The sequence below is a fragment of the Ursus americanus genome, chromosome 18, assembly GCF_024610735.1.
Source record: "Ursus americanus isolate L20-20 chromosome 18, mUrsAme1.1.p, whole genome shotgun sequence".
Classification (NCBI taxonomy): Eukaryota; Metazoa; Chordata; class Mammalia; order Carnivora; family Ursidae; genus Ursus; species Ursus americanus.
The window spans coordinates 5,464,597-5,479,931 of record NC_142144.1 but is presented as its reverse complement, the minus strand read 5'-3'; the positions used below and the strand labels follow the sequence as shown (position 1 = coordinate 5,479,931).

Here is a 15,335-nt window from a genome sequence, read left to right as displayed (position 1 = left end):
TTGCCATTGGGTAGCCCCTTTACTTCAGTGAGTTGGGCCTAAACTGACCCAGGAGTCCCGATGACCCTTTCAGGGAGAACAGGAAATGTGAAATGAGGGCTTTCAAACCATCCGAGGCCTGGCAGGCAGACGAGGAGGCTTCCAGTCTGCTGCAAATGGCCTGTGACAGAATAAAAATGCTTCTCTGGTGCTTCTCTGGTTAGCGGGCTCACTGCAGACAGTTCAAATCTGGGCCAGTGCAGGGATTTGGGGCACCGTTCCTCCCCCTCAGACAGAACGAACGTGTGTGGAGGTGCCGTCTGCCTGTTCCGGGTCTATAACCAATCCTGTTTCTTTTGAAAGCACAGAGCAATGGACTTTCATGTTGCACCTAGTTTTAGGATCTTGACCATGGTTTACATTCCATTAAAAAAATTAGCGCATTTCCGAGATCTTTACAAAAGCTTCCCTGGTGAAGTGCCTTTTCTTTTCATCCTGCTGTCTTTCTGCGGTTCTTACTGTGGGTTAACAGATAATTAAGGTGCACTGTTCCGTCATGACTTAGTATTTTACCTTGTTGCTGAAGACGAGTGCAGGGCGTTCTGTGCACCGGCTGGCTGGAAGAAACACCCCGTGGTGCCGTGTGCCCTGCCTTGCACTGCGCTCTGCCCCAGAGATCTCGTTATTGTGGGGACAATAAGAAATGAGGGGGTGCTTGCCCTGTAGTGCAGGGCCCGGAGGTCAGGTCCCACACTTGGCATTTGTGCAGATATTCTCTGCATGCAGTGTGCGTGGAGTCCTCCTGACAGCCCGGCTAGGTATATACCATTGTTGCCCTGTTGTGCAACTGGGAAACTGAGGCTGGGAAAGTGATGACTCCAAGACATGGTGGACTGAGATTTAAACAAGGCTTGTCCACCCTGGAGCCCAGGCTGACAGAACCTTCCCGATGAGATGAAGGGGAAGTAATCAATTGGGGGTGAGGCGGTAGGGAGGAGGAAGGACCAGTCAGGCTCAGTAGAGGTAGGTGAGGTCAGGAGGATGGGGAGTGGGAAGTAAAACCCACTTGTCAGGGTACATACAAGATGAGGCAGCCACAAGCTTTGTGTGGGGGAAGCCACCAGAGGTTTGGGGAGGTTGGAATGGGGAGCTAAGAGCTGTGGGAGAAGCTAGCCCCAGACCAGCCCCTGAAGGGCTTTCTGGGCCCGCTTCAAGAGCTCAGACTTCTCCTGCATTGGTAGTAGTAATGACAACCCCAACCATCTTTTGAGGGCCTGTTACCTGCTAGGAGCAGTGTCTTCCATGTTATCTGTACAACTGCCGATGACCCTGTAAGGCACCTGACCGCTCTGTTCTTTGTGTTGCCACAGGCAACCGTGCTGGTAAATAGCGGCCTACCAGGGACAGGCAGGGCCATCCTGGGCTTTCTCTTCTGCCCCTACCAGCAGCCGTCTCCATGGGATGTTAACAGGAGAGCCACTTGGTCAGACTTGCATTTTAGAAAGACCCCTCTGGTGGCAGTGTGGAGGCAGAATGGAGCGGGGCAGGTCGAAGCGGGGAAACCAGTCTGGGGTGTGGTGAGGCAAGGATAGGATTGGACCGGTCAGGGAGATTTAGCAGGAGAAGTGGCCACAGTGTGGGTGTAAACTTAGCTAGGATAAGGTGGGGGAGGGGTGAGCATCGTGTTTAGAGTGGTTTGAAGATGGTGGGGTGTCCTTTTATGTAGGTCGTTATTCTTCATCTCCAGAACTGTAGGCTTCTTTGACGACAGGATCTTAGAAGGTGATAGAGAGGGTTTGTTTTTATTTTATAAAAAATAGAAGGAGTGGACTGTACCTTTCAGAAAGGTTTAATATTTGGACTGCCGATAGAGACAGAGGTTAGCATGGAGAATTCTGTTTTCTAAACTTGACTGGCTAGGAACATTATAATGTAAACAGATTCCAGGGGAAATATTTAAACCTTGGTCTAATTTAAATAACTTTATTTTTTACTCTCTATTTTTTTTTTTAAAGATTTTATTTATTTATGTGACAGAGACACAGCCAGCGAGAGAGGGAACACAAGCAGGGGGAGTGGGAGAGGAAGAAGCAGGCTCCCAGCGGAGGAGCCTGATGTGGGGCTCGATCCCAGATCGCCGGGATCACGCCCTGAGCCGAAGGCAGACGCTTAACGACTGCGCTACCCAGGTGCCCCTACTCTCTATTTTTTTAAAGGAGGTTTCTCTGGAAACCTATTTAACTTATTGCCTATAATGCCCATAAGTGGGAAGTGATAAAACTGCATTTATTTAAAAAGAGAGTTGCATAATTTGGACTTCTCACTAATTTATAGCAGCCTCTTTTCTAGGCCCCTCTCCCTGTCAGATTACTGGGGTTCTATTGAACCACATCTGTAGTGTAGGAGTTGTTAACCTGGAAATCCCTTGGGGTCTGGGATAGAATTGGGCTCCATGTCCTTGGATGGGGAAATATTAGAACTTTATTTCACCAACCTCTAACTGAAAATTAGTGTTTCATTTTTTTAAGAATGTAGGTAACATAGCTCAGTAATATTAGCAGGTACTTGTGATTTTGTTACCGGTAGAAATCAGGCATTTTTGTCATCTAACAGTTGTGATTCTTGCTTACACATATCACTACTTTGAAATGACAGTAGTTGCTCCTAGATCTTGTCATTTAATGTGTAAATAAAGAAGCATGTATTTAATGTATAAATAAAGAGGCACTGTATCACAAATTAATTTTTCTTAAAGATTATGAGGACTGTTTCAGTGCAGTTATTCTCCTTTGCGATCTCAGCATTTGCAGACTTTCTTCCAAGGCATACCCAGACGTCACCAGAGGGCCCACAGCACAGCACAGATGAAGACCTCTCCCTTAGTAGCCTCAGTGTGTCCGGCTAGCCTTGGACCCCTGTCTTAGTCCTGCTTCCCTTGCTAAGCCAGGTCTTGTTCAGGATCCACATCCTTCCTGATGCCAGTGAGCTCGCCCCTTCACAACTCCTGGCCCTCAGCGTCTGTGTTCTTATAAATTAATCCACAGGGCAGTGCCTGTCTTCTATTTGACTTTTGCTGTTGAGGCCATGTACATTTTCATTAGCTGTGTTCTTCCCACAAGGAGCAGAGGCCATGTGGCGATTCTTTGCGTCATTGCCACCTTGCCTACCCCTGCTCCCCAGCAGCTAACGCTATGTTTGGGGTGCCGGGAAAATTTTGTTGAGTGTGAAGTTAAGGCCAAGGCTGTATTCAGCTAAGCTCGTTTCTTAAATAATTTTAACCTCTCTGGGTGAGGGTGTAAATTACAAAATAAAGGACCATGTAGAATGTAGATAAAATGATTTTCGTCAAGTTCAAATTTCGTCAAGCTCATATTATGAGAAGTTGTATGAGACTCTTGTATACTGACTTGAGAATAGTCTGCGCATGATCTCATCAGTTGGAACCGAGTCTGAAATAAAACACGAAGCCTTCCCTCTTTTTTGAGGGATCTGTTTTATAGATTTCTGAATTACAGAGATTCCTTGAACTGGAGGGTAACAGTGAAAGGCTCACAAAGGAAATAAGAAGAAAGCAGCAAGGGTTTAAATAATTGAAATCGAGCTAAAGTAAGGGGAATGTTTATCATGCCGGACAGGCCCTCTCCTCCTCCCCCACACCCCCACCCTGAAGGGCCCCGGGCACAGTGTGGGCTGCTCTGTACTAGGTGGGGACAGGGGGCCGGAGCACCTACAGGCGGGTGGGAAACTTCTCAGGGCTGTTTTTCCCAGAGGTGAAATCTCCCCTCCCCTTGGGACTGTGAAGTAGCCTCAAGGCCCCTGGAGTTCACAAACATTCTACCTCTCTTCCTGTTGGCCCGCAGAAGGGGTTCAGGGGCAGCCCCTGGAAGTCTAGACCAGATAGGCCATATTGGAGAATCTTTCGTGAACATTTCTGATCAGCGACACACAACTCTAAGAAAGGATTATTTTCATATAAAACTATCTTTAAATTGTACTTTAAGGACCCGAGCCATTTTTTAGACTACCGTTGAAGTAAGTTAAAGACACACAGGCCCAGTGAATTTTGTGGCAGCATTCTTACTGGATTTTTAAACAGTTTGATATTCTCATGGTTAAAGCCGTAGCTTTTTGGAGGCTATTTTATTTTATTTTATTTTATTTTTTAAAGATTTTATTTATTTATCCGACAGAGATAGAGACAGCCAGCGAGAGAGGAAACACAAGCAGGGGGAGTGGGAGAGGAAGAAGCAGGCTCCCAGTGGAGGAGCCTGATGTGGGGCTCGATCCCACAACGCCGGGATCACGCCCTGAGCCGAAGGCAGACGCTTAACCGCTGTGCCACCCAGGCGCCCCTATTTTATTTTTATTTATTTGAGAGGGGCAGGGAGAAACAGACTCCCTGCTGAGCAGAGAGCCCAACACAGATGGGGCTGACACGCGGCTCCACCCTGAGATCCTGACCTGAGCCTGAGATCCTGACCTGAGCCTAAGGCAGATGTTAACCGACTGAGCCACCCAGGCACCCCTGGCGGCTTTTTTTTTTTTTTTTTTTTAAAGCTATCACCATTCTTGGTGCTCAACTGGCTAATTAATAATGATGTTGCCTGAGTTTTATGGGTGAGTGGAAGCCTTTTCATGAACAGTATAGTGAAATAATAACAAAAGGGTCTCAAAAGGGGTGAGAGGCACTTTTGAAGATAGGAATCTTAAATAGATTTAAAATATGACTCAGAAAGGATGCGACAGAAAATGTTCATTGAAAAAAAGTAAGAATAATAGCAGATGCTGACATTTCTCTCCCAAGACTTAACAATAGCCAAAAGACCCACTGGAAGAACAGAAGAGGGGAGCTGTTTGGGGCATCTCTTTTGAATGAAGCCTCGGGGCTTCTTCAGGGGTCTAACTTCCTGACCTCGGGCCTGGCAGAAAGTCCCTGCGTGAAGCCAGGAAGGCTGAAGAACATTCTGCAGTTGGCCTTGTAAGCTGTGATCATTTTTAAGGTTGACGAGCATAGTTCACTATGAAATGAAGCAAGGAACTTGGCATTTATACATTGTGAGTCAATTTTGACATCAGCCTGGATTGGGACTTAACTGGAAGGTTTTGGTGTTGGGCTGTGGCTGCACTTCAGCGTCTCGATCCAGAGGCATGCATGAGCAATACTTCCCTTTGGGCTTTGGCCATTAATTTGTGGAATGGAGCAAGAACTGGAGAGGAAAATCGAGAGACTGCCTTGGATTTCCTGACCTCCTGTTGAATCAAAAAGCAGTGGGAGGCCCTTTCCTTCCTGACAGAGGGCTCATCCCCTCGCATGAAATTCCCAGCAGCGGTCTCCATGTTAGGGACAGTCCCTCCTCATCCCGACTTCAAATCCGCAGGCACCCCTGGGCGAGTATCGGCCTTCTGCCTAGTCCAGGTGTTTTCCAGGCCACTTCCCCTGATTATGTAACTTTGATCAAATCCAGATGCTGCAGAATGTTTGATAGAAGAGGTCAAATGGCACTGGAGAAGAAAAGCATTTCTGTATTCATGACTTTGGTTTAATTTCCTGTGTGGGCCGGGTCTGCCAGAGTTGTGTGCTCATGGCCGCGAGGTCGGGACTCCAGAGGGAAGCGCGCAAATGTTTTTTCAGGACAACTCGAGGAGATTCCTCCTCCCCCACAGTTCTTTTTCAGGTTAGATTATCAATTAGGGAAATGTCAGCTGGCTCCTGTTTATGATGGCAGTTTCTTTATTTTTGTAATTGTTTTCTGAATTATAAAAAACAATCCCCATTCATTGTGAGAAGTAGGCCATAATATAGAAGAGAATAAAGGAAATGTTTGTAATCCCACCACCCCGTGTTAACTACTCTTAATGGCACTCTTAACACACCACCCCATGTTCATAACTGCTGTTCACATTTTGGTGTGGTTCCTTCTGTACTCTTTTCAGTTTTTACAAAATTGGGATCATGCTGTATGTCACAGGTTGTAATATGAGCACTTAAACAATGCATTATTATGTGTATGTTCCCAAGCCAGTAGCTGTTTTTTCTAAAAATATTTTGGATGGTTTTATGGATATATTCTGTATTATGGATAGACCCCAAGCTAGCTTACCTTCTATTGATAGGTATTTTGTACTTTTCTTTTTCTGTGCTGCTATTTAAAAATCAGTATATAGAAATAATTGTGTGGCTCTCAGGATAATTCCTAGAAGTGGATCAAAGGTTATGAAATTATTTAAAGATTCAGTTGGTATTTCTGGTTGCCCTCCTAAAGCGTTATGGCAATTTCTACAGCAACCTCTGGTATTGTATGAGTTACATTTCACTGAAGTCTTACACGGACTTAGCTTCAAGAAAATGTACCTACCGGGGCTCCTGGGTAGTGCAGTCGTTAAGCATCTGCCTTCGGCTCAGGGCGTGATCCTGGCATTATGGGATGAGCCCCACATCAGGCTCCTCCGCTGGGAGCCTGCTTCTTCCTCTCCCACTCCCCCTGCTTGTGTTCCCTCTTTCTGTAGCTGTCTCTCTCATTGTCAAATAAATAAATAAATCTTTAGAGAGGAAGGAGGGAGGGAGGGAGGGAGGGAAGGAAGGAAGGAAGGAAGGAAGAAAGAGAAAGAAAGAAAAAGAAAAAATGTACCTGCCAATTTGATGAAGAATTTGCATTTCTTTGATTACAAGCCAGGGCTAATGTGCTTTCCAAGTTTAATGGTAATTTAAATTTTCTGTGAATTGCTTATTCATGGTTTTGGTTCATTTTTCCATAGTGGAGGGATTTATCTTTTCCTGTTGATATGCAAGAGTTCTTTTATGTTAAGAATCCTCAGGCTAATGGTGTTACTTAATATAATGACAATAGAAGTCTTTTGACTCACTTCCACTTAACCAACTTACTAGGTTGACCAGCATGCTTCACTTCCTGTAAAACCCCTGTAAAACCTGCCTACCGAGTGCCCAGGGCCCACTGCCCAAGGCCCACCGCCGTCCTCTGCCACTCACGGCTCCAGCCACACCACAAGCCAGTGAGCATTTCTTTCCAGATCTTCAGACACACTTGTTTCATTTACTCAGTTAATATGAAACCAGTGAAATGCAGGTGTAAAAAGAGAATTGTTTCTATAGTATTCAGATGGATGTCTTAGACTCAGTAAAAACATTGCTGCCAGACCAGGTGTGAGTAAGCCAGCTGTAAGCGTTTGGGAGGGACTGTTCTGGGGTCACAGAGATAAAAACCCAAGTCCTCCCTCGGCCTGCAGGGAACCGAGGCTGGAAGCCAGATGATGGGGACAAGCTCTGACTCTCATCACATACCCACCCCGGAGAGGGCAGGCCTTGTCCCTGCAGTCAAGGCCAGCAAACCAACGCACATTCAGGTGGGGGTGGTAGATCACACGTTTTAATAAAAAAAAAAATTCTCTGCCTTAACTGGCTTTATTTGGTTAATTGATCGATCCTTGATCACGATGGTGCTAGGCATGCTTTTAGATCCCATGTAAAATACTCAAAACAATGGGGCCTAACCCATCACTAAGGCTTTTCTACACTCTAGGAAGTGACAGTGTTACAGACCCTCTTCCTTGAATTTCTCTTTGTCCTTATGATTCATACAGTGAGATTACCAAACATAGTAATGACATAATTTGGGATTTACTCTTTCAGCAAAAATAATTCCTGAAGGTTTACTTCAGTCAGTAGTGTAAAAGCTAGAATTGAAAGACCCTTGTTAGGGTGCCTGGGTGGCTCAGTCGGTTAAGCATCTGGCTTTGGCTCAGGTCATGATCGCACGGTCCTGGGATCGAGCCCTGCATTGGGTTCCCTACTCAGTGGGGAGCCTGCTTCTCCCTCTCCCTCTGCCGCCCCCTCCCCATGCTCTCTCTAGCTCTATCTCAAATAAATAAAATCTTAACTATGTTGTATCAGTTTATTCCAAAGAGGTATTTTAAAGAAATCCAATTTCTGAAATTTTTCCATTCATGTTTCTGTAAGGTTAGCCTCATCCCTCAGATGTCTTAGGTGTCTCCAGTGGTTTGTTTTGTTTTGTTTGTTTTGGGAAGTGAATACTGCAGAATCAGGGCCATCCCTGAGATGGGTGTTATTGCCCAAGAAAAGATGTTTGGGGGTTCTCTAAATCCATAAAGAGTGAACATTTAAATAATTTTTAACATTATTTTTATTTTTTTAAAAAGATTTATTTATTTGAGAGAGAGAGATTGTAGCCGGGGGAGGGGCAACAGGAGAGGGAGAGAGAGAATCTCAAGCGGACTCCCTGCTGAGTGCAGAGCCTGAGGCGGGGCTTGGTCCCACAACCCTGAGATCATGACCTGAGCTGAAACCAAGAGTCTGACACTCAACCAACTGAGTCGTGCAGGCGCCCCTAAATAATTTTCTTACCATTTGGGTTTGGCTTACACATATGGCAAAATTAGAATTTTCCCCTTTCCCTCCTTTTATAAAGTTTGATTTCTCACTGTAGTTTCCTGAATAAATGAATATTCAGATTTCAATCCATAATATCCTATGACTGTTAAGACCTTCTTGCCGCCTTCTAAGACTCTGTCTCCTGCTCAGCATGGAGTCTGCTTGTCCCTCTCTGTTCCTCCTTCCACTTGTGTGAGCTCTCTCTCTCCCTCTCTCTCTCTGTCTCAAGTAAATAAATGAAAAAATAAATACATAAAATCTTACAGGAAAAAAGACCTACTTGGAGTACATTTGCTGGCTAAAAAGAACTCTTATGTATATCACAGAAATTCTAGTGAGGTTGAGCATAGTTCAAGAAAAAAAGGAAGAAGAAACTTCCAGAATGAACCATTTGACCCTGTAGTAAACAGTAGCCGTATGTTCTTAACATAAGAGATGTTGATTGGTGTTCAGCTTTTCCAATCTACTTATATGAAACATGAAGGACTTGATTATTACAGAGTAAAAGAAACTTACCAGTTTTCACAAAGTAAAAGAAATGTAAAGAAGGCCATATTTGAGAGTGGAGAGAGAGCTGGAAGAGTAGGATGTTAATATTCTTATCTTGGGAAGTAAATAGCTGAAAGACACTGTGTATAGCTGGAGAACAAGAAAGAAAGTGTGTACAAGTCTGTTAGATGCAAAGGTAACTGGTAGAGGTTGGCACAGGAGCCGTGGGGGGAGAGGCGCAGGGGTAAAGCAACCCAGCTTATCCTCAGAGAGACGGAGGGGTTGCCCAAAGCGCAGCTGTTGCCTCTGGGTGTAGAGGAGAGTGGGGTAGAAGGTGTTTGTCCTTCATCATAAGCCCTTCTGTCTTACTTGATTTTTAAATCATGTGCACATATTAACTTTGACGTGTTTTTAAATGTTTTAAAGAAACTTTCATTCTCTGTTATATATAAGCAATGGCAAAGACATATGAGGATGGACTGTTTCCAGTTTTAACTGAGTTCATTTTGTATTAATGAATTTAAAAAGCTAAAGCTATTTGGGAACAGTGATTGCCACCTTGGAATGAAAATACTCAATATTTTTCACAAGGTTTGGGAAGGGAAGAGTCCATTTTTATTTTACCACCTTTCTTAATACAAATTGCATGTAGATGTTAAGAAATGAAATAAATTTAGAAGTGTATAATGATGGAAACAGACTTTTTTTGCTCCTGAGAATAGAACTAATTTTTTCCCCAATTCTTCCTGTTTCTTGTTTCCCCTTTGTCTTCCAGAAGCCCTTCAGAGGCCAGTAGCATCCGACTTTGAGCCCCAAGGTCTTAGTGAAGCAGCTCGTTGGAACTCCAAGGAAAACCTTCTTGCTGGCCCCAGTGAAAATGACCCCAACCTTTTCGTTGCACTGTATGATTTCGTGGCCAGTGGGGACAACACCCTAAGTATAACTAAAGGTAAAAAGGCTGTGGACCGCTGCTGGTGCTTGCAAGAGACAGAAATCAGGGGAAACTGTGGCTTGACTGGCTACCCCTTTGCCTAGTGAAAGAGCAGCCTTAAAGTGTGGAATGCAGAGACATCAAAAAACAAAACAAAAGAAACAAACACCCAGCATTTTTATAAGAGAGCCACTTTTCCTTAGGGAGAAGAGTTCCTATACAGTAGTCCTTAGGAAAAACACAGCATCATAGTGAAAAGAACGCCTGAACCAAACACTGAAAACGCTTTTTCTTTTTTTAAAGAATAAGTATTTTTTCCCTAAGAAACTTCCTTATGTTGGGAACAGAACACTTGAGTAAACGTAATAAATTTATGAAAACTCAAGCTCTGTATTTCTCTTATATTCAGTACAAGCAGGAAGCTTCATATATAAATGTATACTCTTCTTATATATACTTATAAATGCATATATTTATGTGGATTTGTTAAAAGGGAAGTAGGTATTGAGGAATTTGGAGATTTTCAGTAATCCTGTAAGACCAAATGGGAATAAACAAAGCCAGCCTTTAAAAGCTGATGTCTGATTTGATTCTCTTCTAAGGTGAAAAGCTCCGGGTTTTAGGCTACAATCACAATGGGGAATGGTGTGAAGCCCAAACCAAAAATGGCCAAGGGTGGGTCCCAAGCAACTACATCACACCAGTCAACAGTCTGGAGAAACATTCCTGGTACCATGGGCCTGTGTCCCGCAACGCGGCCGAGTACCTGCTGAGCAGTGGGATCAACGGCAGCTTCTTGGTCCGAGAGAGCGAGAGCAGTCCTGGCCAGAGGTCCATCTCGCTGAGATACGAAGGGAGGGTGTACCACTACAGGATCAACACTGCTTCCGATGGCAAGGTAGGGAACGCCAGTCGGGGGAGCTGATGGGCTGGGGGGGTGTTAGCCTTTGGCGAGCTCCTGCTGCTGGGGTTGAGAAGTCATCACAACAAATCTCAACTGGGGGGGGCGCCTGGGTAGCGCAGTCGTTAAAGCGTCTGCCTTCGGCTCAGGGCGTGGTCCCGGCGTACCGGGATCGAGTCCCACATCGGGCTCCTCCGCTATGAGCCTGCTTCTTCCTCTCCCACTCCCCCTGCTTGTGTTCCCTCTCTCACTGGCTGTCTCTCTTGTCACATAAATAAATAAAATATTTAAAAAAAAAAAAACAAATCTCAACTGGGAAGGTGCTTGAAGGAAACATCTTCAAGTAAACAGCTGGCGTCAATCCGTTAGCCTAGGAAAGACACTCTGTTGAGGACCGATCATGTGGTGTTACAAGTCCAGGGGCCTGGTGTGGCTGTCCACCTGCCCTGCTGGAGTTTTGTTTTGTTGTTAGCTCTTTCATAAGGCCACGGTGGGAATACCTGCTAGGTATTCTACATTACATTAAAAATTCTCGTCTTGTGAGAGTAATTCATCTTCAGGGAGTAAACTTGCAATAATAGATGGATTTTTTTAAAGTAAAAGACCACCTTAATAGCACTTCCCCAAAATAATTCTGGTACATGGCGTTCTTCCCATAAATAAAGCCACATTTGTTTATGTGTGTCTGCATACGTTTACGTACATACAGTACACACAGTTTTTAAACACAAATGACGGGACGCCTGGGTGGCTCAGTCGTGAAGCGTCTGCCTTCGGCTCCCAGCGTGATCCCGGAGTGCTGCGATCAAGCCCCACATCGGGCTCCCTGCTCTGCTGGGAGCCTGCTTCTTCCTCTCCCACTCCCCCTACTAGTGTTCCCTCTGTCGCTGGCTGTCTCTCTCTCTCTCTCAAATAAATAAATAAAATCTTAAAAAAACAATAAAATAAAATAAACACAAATGAGATCACGTTGTACCAATAGATTTCCAAACCCAAACTGTAGTTTTATAGAAGATTTGATATATACAGTTTTGTGATCTTTATATGAACAATGCTTAAGAGTCCATGAAGTGAAGGGAGGGATTAACATTTTCCAGGTTCTTCCTGGTGGCCGGCACATTTTTCAGGCATCTTCTCATTTAAACCTCACTTTGGTCCTCAGGGCGGAGGTTGCTGTGATCTGCATTTTTGCATTAAGGAGTTGGGGATTTAAAAGGGTGGAGGTTTCTTGCCCCGGATCACCTAGCGTGTGATTGATGGAACCAGGCTTGGGCCCTGCCACCCACCCTGCTATAATTGCCATCATCCAGGGTGGAGATGGGTGGATTATTGGGCAGGGTCTAGATGGCGGATGAATTTTTTAATTAATATGTAATGTATGCACATGGTTTAAAAAAAAAAAAAAAGAGGAAGAACAAAATAGATTACGTTGAGAATTCTGTCTCCTAATTCCGCTTTCCTGCCCAGAGGCAACCCTTGAGACCAGTTTCTTTCAGAGTTCTCCGGTATATGTATATGCTTGTATATATATATTTTTATAAGATTTCATTTATTTACTTGTCAGAGAGAGAGAGAGCATGCGCAAGCAGGGAGAGCTTCAGGCAGAGCAGGCAGAGGGAGAAGCAGGCTCCCCACCAAGCAAGGAGCCTCATGCGGGACTCGTTCCCAGGACCCTGGGATCACAGCCTGAGCTTAAGGCAGATGCTTAACCGACTGAGCCACCCACGCGTCCCTGTACTTATGTATATATTTTAAAACACAGATGATGCAGACTCCACACTGTTCTGCGTCTTGCTTTTCCCACCTAATGATATTGTTTGAAGATTGCTTCGTGGTAGCACATTAGAGCCGCCTCGTTCTTATTCACGACTGCCTCGTGTGGCTGGACTGTCATTTATTTAAGCAGTTCCCTGCGTGTCAGCTTTTAGGTTGTTTCCCGTCTTTGGCTGTTACAAATAACGCTGCTCTGAGGGGGCTTTCAGACCTTAGAAAAAATAATCTCGGCACACTATACAAAAGCATTTACATCAGCACCCAGTACTCACACTGGTAATGAAAGGTTCTGGAAGCCCTGCTTACCCTCACTATATGTAATGCACTCTGATAGTTCATATTCCGTTCTGTTCTGTTTCATTTTTTAAAAAGTTTTGGTCAGAATCCACTAAATTTATTTCATAGACACATGTATGTGTACATATGTACACATTCCCATCATTATGTTTAATGTACATATGTCATGTGTGGAGGGATCCCTGTGCCATTTACTGAATTTATCTTTTCCTGTGTATTTGAAATACACCACATTTACGTGGGGTGGGTCATGGGCATATGTGGGTCATGACCTGCAGTTTGAATATATTGTATATCCTTTGCGTACAGTGTACGTGTATGCAAGATGAGTTGCTAGAACTGATTGAAGGTTGTGTGCGTTATAATTTGTGTAGATGTTGTCCAGTGTCCTCCTGTAGAAATTGTACGGATGTGTTTACTCGCCCTGGTGCTGGTGAGGAGTGGAGCCTCCAGGACAAACAGGGGTGCATGCTTCCCTCCACCGCAGCAGGGCACTGTCAGGCTTGTGAAAACATCTGCCCCTGCTGGGTAAACGTGGTCTCTCACTAGGTTTAATGTACCTGCGTCATGTTTTGAGGGATCCCTATGCTATTTACTGAATTTATCTTTTCCTGCATATTTTAAATGTACCAAATTTACGTATACATTTAGGTCTGTTGATCTACTCTCTGTACTCTTCCAGTATCAGACTTTAATTGTTAGGGCTGTATGATATGTTTGAATGTGCGGTAGGGCTAGTCCTCTTAACATTTTTATGGCTGTCCTCAAACATTCATTTGTACCACACAAGTGCACATATATTTCTCTTTTTAATGGTCTTCTCTTGTTTTTTCCACACGTTTCAAAGTCTTCTGGTCGAAGTCCTTATTACTAATATCTGGTGCTTTCCGTGATGGCAGAGGTCTTTGTACCCAGCATGGCCGCTTGCTGATGTGTGACTGGAGAGCAGCCTTTTCGGCTTGCCTTTCGGGTCCTCGTTCTTACCCCAGATGTGGAGCGAGGTCGTTCCATTCTGCAGGATGGGGGGCCCTTTGAAACCTTGCCTTCAGCCCACAAGGGTTCCTCTCCCGTGAATTAGAACACCAGAGCACACCGCCCATGAGGGAGGTGATTTCCTGGAGCTGACCGCTTGCGTCCCATCTGTGCTGTTTATCCAGGGCGAGCCGTGCTGTACCGCGGTGATCAGTTGAGGTTTGTACTGAACAGGGTAATAGTTTCTTTTCCCTGGAGTTTTTTAACCAGCATCCTAGGAACAGATTCAGGCAGGCATGATCTAGTTTGACAACTCATTAGCCGGGGGTTGGTCCAAAATACCGTTCAGAGGGAGAGAGCAGGGCCTGTGCGTGGGATGCCTGATTCACAGAATTCGAGAGTCGTCCGATGAGGACGCCAACCCCTCTGTCTAAAAGCTGGTACGTGCCAGGGGAGCACAGGGAACTCATTTGATCAGGCAGTATCCACCACTGGGCAACTCATCAAGTGTCCCAGGCCTCCTGCCTTCTTCCTTCCCTCCCTCCCTGGCAAAGACTCCGCCTTCAGCTGTCCGAGCACCTGGAGACGTCTTGGCCCACAGGGTTATCAGTTCCGGCCATCTGCAGAGGCGCCTCTCCATGAGGGCCGCACTTGAGGGGCTGTGTTGGGTGGGATCATATTCCTGGAATGAGTGTAACAGTATCAGAGGTATTGGGGGAGGTATTACAGCAGCGCGTGAGACAGTGTGGCTCGGCACTGAAAAAAAGCTCACATAGCAGAGCTTTGATGCAATCCTTTTTGGATTTCTAAGGGGAAAATTTAAGGTTGGTAGGAGGGACAGGCTGGGGTTGCATAAGCTTAATGCTTATTTTCAAATAGCTGGTCTTCAGAAAACAACTGAATTTAGAAGATTCTTCTCTTAAGGCCCCGAAAGATTTCTTTCTGCCTCCACCCTCTTGGCCCTGGCTTACCTCTGTTGTCATGTTTCTGAGCTTCAGCAGCCGTTGTGGCCGCTCAGTCAGCCCAGGGCTGGGGGAGCTTCGAGCAGGACTCTTGCAGGGGCCATACCAAACTGAGCCATGGCTGCGCCCAGGAGTCTCTATAGTCTTGAAAACCTCCACATCCCCTGGGACCTGACTGTCTTCTCAGTGCTTTCTCCCAAGTTCACAATCTCCTGCCAGCATAGTGGAATTAAAGGCTGATTTTTCTCCACCACCCGCTGCCTGAATCATTTTCAGTTCTTCTGGTTATTTGTGTCTACACTTTACTTTTGTGGGACGCCACTGTCAAGTTCCACAATTCCTTATAGCCCCTGATAGAGTCTTTCCTTTTCTTCAAAGAGGTTCCCAGGTGACGTTTATTTTCACGGTCTGCTGAAGTGACAGGTTCAGGTTGACAGGAATGGAATTTGGGCTTAAGCTTTAGCAGAGGTGGCAGGATAGGCCAACTGTATAACCTCTTGAATTTTATGATTTACCCACCCTGACAGTGGCTTGGCAGGTGCAGGCATCCCAATGAAAAGCCTGCTAAAATGTGGCCGACCTTCCCTTGTCGAGAAGACTTCAAGCATTATTAAGTACTGCTTA

The 15,335-nt window shown here is 45.1% G+C and overlaps 1 protein-coding gene across 2 annotated transcripts in view; it reads left to right on the top strand.

Annotated features, from left to right (window-relative positions):
- The window catches only part of ABL1 (ABL proto-oncogene 1, non-receptor tyrosine kinase), a 132,881-nt gene that overhangs the window by 91,843 nt on the left and 25,703 nt on the right, over positions 1-15,335 (top strand). For both annotated transcript variants that reach the window (XM_045771278.2, XM_045771279.2), the window contains exons 2-3: positions 9,651-9,824; positions 10,409-10,704. In XM_045771278.2, the coding sequence (XP_045627234.1) occupies positions 9,651-9,824; positions 10,409-10,704 (470 nt within the window). The remainder of the gene's footprint in view (positions 1-9,650; positions 9,825-10,408; positions 10,705-15,335) is intronic.